Source organism: Hipposideros armiger, unplaced genomic scaffold, assembly GCF_001890085.2.
Source record: "Hipposideros armiger isolate ML-2016 unplaced genomic scaffold, ASM189008v1 scaffold_139, whole genome shotgun sequence".
Classification (NCBI taxonomy): Eukaryota; Metazoa; Chordata; class Mammalia; order Chiroptera; family Hipposideridae; genus Hipposideros; species Hipposideros armiger.
The window spans coordinates 30,813-37,949 of NW_017731489.1; the positions used below are offsets into that span (position 1 = coordinate 30,813).

Sequence of the window (7,137 nt, forward strand, 5' to 3'; positions counted from 1 at the left end):
AAATCAGCCATTTTTGTCACTAGAAATCTAATCTAAGCCAAGTGACAAAGACAGGTTAAAATTAAGTGACGGAAAAAGAAATTGCCACATAAATTCTAACAAAATAGCTAGGATTAGGATTACACAAAAAAAGAAATCAAGCTGAAAAGTCTTTAAATGGGAAGAGCAATATGTTTCGTATTGATAAAAATCTGTACTGAAAGTGCAGGCTCCCCACAAGTCTCATTGGTTGGAACTACTTCCCATATCCATGGCTGAACCAATCACAGTCAAGGAGAATGGAATTCCCACGAACAGCTAGACCATTTGGGATTAAATCCCTGGGACCAGGGTGATGTCAGCCTTCTCTGAAACACAGGCCATGCTAAGTAGGATGGATTCCTGAAGAAAAAATTAGGGTTTTAGGAGAGAGGTAGGCAATTAACAATATTTTATACACCACTCTGAAGTTATCACAAAACACAATTTCTTTCTTTTGCATCATTACTACAAAGTGATTAATCACTATAAAATAACAAGTGCTACATTTCACTTCTTCATTTCCTTTAAATAATCTATCTCCTCCATCAAAATAAACTTCAGGAGGGCAGGAACCTGGTCTATTCTGCTCTTAATTGAAGCTCCAGGTTTTTGCACAAGGCTCGGTATATGTCACTTGGCTTAAATACGTGTGTGTTGATAGAATGAATGAATGAATGAATGAATGAATGAATGAATGAATGAATACAGAAATAGATTATTCTGAGATAGTTCAACTAGAACAATATAATAAAAAGTGCCAGAAAAGGGAAACTTGAAAGTGGTGTAAAATACTGTTACAGAGGTGCAGGGAAATAGGAATTCCAAAAAGACCACTGAATTGAATATTCAGAGAGATTTTATCTTTAGAGAGCAATTTCAGTAAGAGCATTTGTGAATATAAACCAGAGCATAAGGAATTAAGGAAGAAGTGGGTAATAAAGACATGATTACAGTAAGATTACTTTTGCCTTTATTAATTTGGTAGGAACAGAAAAGCTGATATCTCTGAGGAGAGAAGAATCAAGGAAGGGGTTAGTCGGTCTGTTTAATTTTAGAATGGCAAGAGTGAGCATATATGTTGACAAAATACAACCGGCAGTCAATGGAGAAGAATATATTGAAGGTATTCAGGGAAGGAAATTATAAATAAATTTCTAGAAGAGGGAACGGAATCAAACGTACACTTGAGGAAGAACCTACTGCTCCCAGAGACCACAGGAACGGAAGAATGTGAAAGTCAGAGACATAGAGAGCAAAATAAATGTGCTGCCACCTAAGCTTAACCAAGGTGATCTATTTGTAAGCTACTCCAAAGCAGTTATTCAATAAATATCTGTTGAATGGAGTGAACAAGCACATGAATAGACACAATGATAGAAATGTGTTGTTTTCTGTATCTTCTTGTCACAGACATGATTCTTGTTTTCTTATGTTAAACCATTGACATGAAAAGGAATGACAATCAGGGAATGCCTTCAGTGGACATTTTCTAACAGATTGAACCAAAACCTGATAGACACCCTTATGCATCCCACTATCACTGAAATCCCTAATGATGAAATTATCTATACACTAACATTATTCATTTTACTAAAAGCTACAGTAAGCAAAGGGAAATAATTTATGTGAAAGAAAAATATGTTTAATCACTCACCAAAAAAGATAGATGTATCAGTATTTGTCTAATTCCAGAAGAAAAACAAGATTAAGAAATAAAAAGCTTAATTTTCACTGTTTAAAACAACTGCTCAACCTGAAAATTAAATTTCAGATCTGATTTTCTCACCTGTTGAGCATTTGCTCTGTGCAGTGTCCTACTTTTAATGGTTCTTACATTCTAAATATATACACCAAACTTTATAAAGCACTATTTAAAATTCACTAGAAGTTACTTTAAAAGAAATCATATTGACACTGACTTCACAAAACTCCCCTCAGTATCTATGTACCTCAGAACTTGGTATTAAGTTAAAAGCTCACAGAAACATATCATAATAACTCTGTACAGACTCAGATGGGTAGTAGACTGTTGGGGTTATCACTTTATGAGGAGTGTACATGTCTAATCATGATGTTGTTTTGTACACCTGAAACTAATAAAAAAAAAGAAAACAGAAAGTAGAACTAAAGAAATAAGACACAATAGTGATTTTTAAGACAATGAAACAATAAAGAGGCTCTTGTTTTTGAGAATTAATAAAATATTATATTTCTGACAAATAAAATAAAATAAAAAGTCTGCTTAAGTGGAATTAGGAGTGACATTTTTCTCTTTGTTAAATGTTTTATTTGCCAGTTTTCTTATCGTGACAATATGTTATTTTTATCAAGATAATATCATGGTGATCATTTCTTTAGGTATGTAAATGTTGAGTAACTATGATGTACACTTGAAATTACTATAATATTGTATGTTAGCTATATTTTCATAATAATCTTTTAAAAATCACAGAAACAAATTAACACTTTCATGTCATTTGACAGGCATTATTGAAAATACAATATAAGTATATACCAGATTTAGCTTCTACTTGCTAATTACTAGAATATTACCATAACATTGCTTATTTAATTGTGGGTTTCAATATGAAGATTTTGTCAAAAAAAAAAGATATTTGTTTGTTTGTTTTTTAAATAAAAAACACCAGGAGAGAAAAATGTTTCATGGCTTCTTCATCTCTTATGTAGTAGCTTAATAACTAAATTTACAATTTACATTATTCTTTCAACAATTTAATTACTACCTACTATGTGCAAAACAGCTTAGTGACAGTTATTTATACTGTATGCTGGTAAGGGATTGACCATTGTTGAAAGGAAGGTAGCACTCAAAAGGGTCAAATTATAGCTACAGCAATTAATACATATAGTCCATTTCATAATGCTATAATGAGTTACCTTGGGTAGAAAAGCCATGATATTAAAAACAAATTAAGCTCAATCAAGGAAATCCACATGGGAGCTAGAATTCAAGTTAATTGCTTAATTGAAGAAATACGATTTGAGAGATATCCTGGAGGAAATGACAGGATATATCAACCACCAATATGGCAAGAAGAAAACTTGGGAAATAAGAATTATGGGGAAGATAATGGTCTCCAAGTAGCTGAAGAATTGATTGTGCTTTTTGAAAGGATCTGGGATGAAGTGGTACATTGGAGCTAACCGCCGGTCTTCCTCGTCATTCTCATTCTCAGGCACTTGTGGCCTTACCTGAGCCTATGTATCAAAGGCAGGTGTGTCCATCCAGTCAGAACACTGAGTGTTTTCAGCTACTATGACAGAAATTTCATATTCCAGTGAGGATTACCCTTTTAAGCACTTTTCTTAGGAGGCTCTGCATTCATTGCACTGATTTTTATCACTCAAAACTTTTGGAATGACTCACATATTTGAATACATGAGTAGAATATCTTTATGTTTTACTATATGTGTATTTTTAGGTGACTATTGAAGCCAGTTGTTTCATGAATGTGTACACCCACTTTATTATGCATTATCGTATTCTATGGACACATACCACATATCTTTGGTTTAAAAAATGTCAGTGACATCAGTCATGTTATATAGATGAGAAGTTCACAAGTGTTCTATTGTCTCCGTGAACTGCTGGCACCCATTATAGCAGACACACCGTAGTCCTCCTGAGGCGAAGTACTGTGAGGGTTTTGACCCGAATTAGCCACCCCATCACCACACTCTTAAAACACACCCACAGCTCACCTTTTATTTTTAATGCTTGTGTTATTTTTTTCAGGATTGTCATGGATGTAAACATTTCTGTTCAGAAACCCTTCAATATGATCTAGTACTACAGGGAAAGAATTAGCAATGACTAATAGAGATGGTTTTGCGTACCTTCTGATGTTGTTCTTCCTTCATCTTTTGCAATTTTCGATTTTCTTCTTCCTTTAGAGAATCCTTATAAGCCTGGCTTCTGGCCTGTAAAGACATAGGGGTAAAATCAAAGGAAAGAGCATCACCACAATGTACTACGAGTCTTCCCACCATGGGTCTGGTTTTAATAACTCAACCTGTAAGCTGAACATACAGTAGGCTCTCCAAACACAGTTCCCTATTGAGTGATTTATGCATATGCCTGAAGATGTCCCTTGGGATATACAAAAAAGAAGGCTAAGTTAAGTGCATTTTAAAGGATAATCTAAATATTTACTTAACTAAGCTTTAAAAATATCCCTGCAGAGAGAGTCACCATAGTGTATTCTTTCTAATGAGAAGGATTTGAAATAGAGGAAAGTTAAATAATTTTTAAGACTCTAACTAGCTGATCAGTCTATCAGAGACAAGCCATGGTGACACTGATTTTGGCAGCACTGGCTAATGGTTTCCTATTAAACAGCCTGTCAACTGGTGATTGATACCATGTGATCTTAGAGATGTATTTCTTTCTAAGTCTTTGCATCCTTAGCCTGTACCTAATGCTTATTTCTATTTCTGAGTGGGAAAACAAGGCCTGTTTAGAAACACCGGAATCATCATGTCTGGCGGAATGAGGACCTCCAGGGGGAGGCTTAGGATGGCTGGCACACACACGAGCACGTTTTTAGTCCAACTGACGCACCGCATCAGGGTTCCACATACTAGCATAGTGACCATATATTCTGGAATTTAGGAGATTTCAAGTATTCCGTCTGCTCATTTGTCATATACTTTCTCTCTCACACATTGATTTGTAGCCCAGCCTCTGTAGGGCAGAGAGGCCAGCCTGATAAGCTAATGTGAGGAAATTCCATTTTTCTCATAAAACCACCAGCAGCATCATGGCAGTGGGCTGTATATTTCAGGCCTAGTTCTTTGGACTGATCCATAAAGCTGATGTAGGCTGGTACCCCCCGTTTTCTCTTACTATAATTTTTCTCAAGCACTTTGAATTCATTCCTCCATTTCTGTCACTATCAAATAATAAGAAGCGCTTGCCAGAAAGGGATCGGATCATCTATAGCACCGCTATAATAATTAGAATAGTGAACCTCCAGGTGTGTTCGGAAAGCCCTTATATGTCCAAACCCTACTACATTACACAAGCAAACTCATTCTGTGACTCTCTCTTATTTATAACCTAAACACAAGAGGACTGTGGTTAAGTGGTTCTCTAATGACCCCTTCTTTTAAGAGAAGGCTTGTCTGCATCACAAATATTCCACATAAAATATAAAAGGGGTGGGTCGGGGGAACAAGGGAGCACATCTTCTATTCAAAAGATTAAAACAAGGAATAAAATATTTAGTTAAATCAGGTATGACGCCTTGAGTGAAGAACCTAAATTCTATTTGTATACTTTCCTTCTAAAATTTACCTTTTGTTCTTTCATAAGGATATGGGTCCTAGTTCTTGACTCAGGAAAAAAAAAAAAGGTTGAACACATAAAGTGTCGCTGAAAAGGCCACCGAGGACACTGGGAAGTCACATGACACCTTAACTGTGAAGGCTTCAAAGTTACTTGCAAATCCTGATGAGTGCTTACCCTGCTGTGATCCCTAGGCGGGACAGGAAGTTTCTGCTCAACAATAGAGGAGAAAAAAAACTTTTCATCATATTTTTCTTAGTTCTAAAGCCCAGAAATTTCCCATGTTATTGTATTAACATAATTTTTCTATCACCAAATAGTAATTTAATATAATATTAATATTAAATTGTGATTCAATGAGAATACACACTTCTACTCATCCTCTCCCAAAAGCTATAAAGCTATACTTTTTTATTCATTCAATAAACAATATTGAAGCCTCCTATATGTAAGCGCTGTGGTAAGACAGGATCCCAGACCTCAGGTGCTTCCAGCCTAGCAGGGAAGTCAGACAAGTAGATAAACGATTACTGTGGAGCATGACAGAGGAAGCTACAAAGGAGGACATGTAATTAAACTGGATCAGGCACACTTTCTCAAGGTGGGGGACACTAAGTTGTGTTTTAAAGAGTATGAGGCAGACTAAGTAGGGGAATGCACATTTGAATAAACAGAAACAGCATTGCATTGGTTTGCTAGGGCTGCGGTAATAAAGCATCCCAGTCTGGGTGACTTAAATGACAGAAATTGATAGTTGCACAATTCTGGAGGTTAGAAGTCCCAAATCAAGGTGTTTGCAGGGTTGGTTCTTTCTCAGGGCTGTGAAGGAAGGAGCGATGCCTCTCTCCTTGGCTTATGGAGGGCCATTTCCTTCCTGCGTCTCTACATCATCTTTTCTTTATACATTTCAGTGTCTGTGTCCAAATTTCCCCTTTTTATAAGGACATCTTTCCTATTAAATTAGAGCCCACCTTGATGACCTCATTTTAACTTTATTATCTCTGTAAAGACCCACTCTCCAAACAAAGCCACATTCCAAGGTACTGGAGCTTAGGACTTCAACATATACATATTTGGGGGAGGTGGGGCGCACAATCCAACCGACAACAAGCCTTCAGTTCCCATTTCAAGATGGTGACATAAAAATGTTTCTGCTCCCGTCTTCTCTCAAAGATTACTCTAAGCAGGGGAGGAAATGAAACAAACTCTACCTTCAAAAACCAAGAGATATTTGTATTCCCAGACAAGAATCTATGAAGACAGAGAAGATGAAGAAATGGTAAGTGACTGGAAGAGGAAAAGTGCAAACCTGAAGACGTGTTGGCAAAGAGGCAGAGGACACCCATGGAAGCCAGTTTTCTTCACAGATCAACGCAAGGGCCCAAGAAATGACTGCACCAGTGACTGAGGAAGACAGAATCGAGGGTGGGAAGGTGCCTGTGCCTGCTCCCACCCTGAAAACTGAGGTGCTGTTTTCCCAATCCTGACAGGGAATCAAAAAGTATATCCGTGCATAAACTAAACCTGGCTCGCCTGGTACGGAAGGCAGTGTTGGTCAGACCCCAGGCTGAGAAAGAAGGGCTGTGTCAAGTCCTGCACACGGAGCAGCGAGCCTCTGGGAGCCTTTCCTTGAAGTTTTCTTATGCTCTCTGCACTATTTCCTCTGAGGGGTGGAAGCTGATATTTTATCCACGAAACAAGAACAGATGGTTATTTTAAAATAGCAACAGAGAAAAAAGAAGCTCTTGGCAATCAAAAATATCTCCCCTCCCTTCACAGAATGATAAGCCAGCAAAATATTTAGAAGA

At 37.0% G+C, this 7,137-nt stretch overlaps 1 protein-coding gene across 1 annotated transcript in view; it reads right to left on the reverse strand.

Annotated features, from left to right (window-relative positions):
• EPSTI1 (epithelial stromal interaction 1) overlaps positions 1–7,137 on the reverse strand; it is a 77,687-nt gene that overhangs the window by 20,777 nt on the left and 49,773 nt on the right. The window contains exon 8 of the mRNA XM_019650295.1: positions 3,880–3,963. Within this exon, the coding sequence (XP_019505840.1) occupies positions 3,880–3,963 (84 nt within the window). The remainder of the gene's footprint in view (positions 1–3,879; positions 3,964–7,137) is intronic.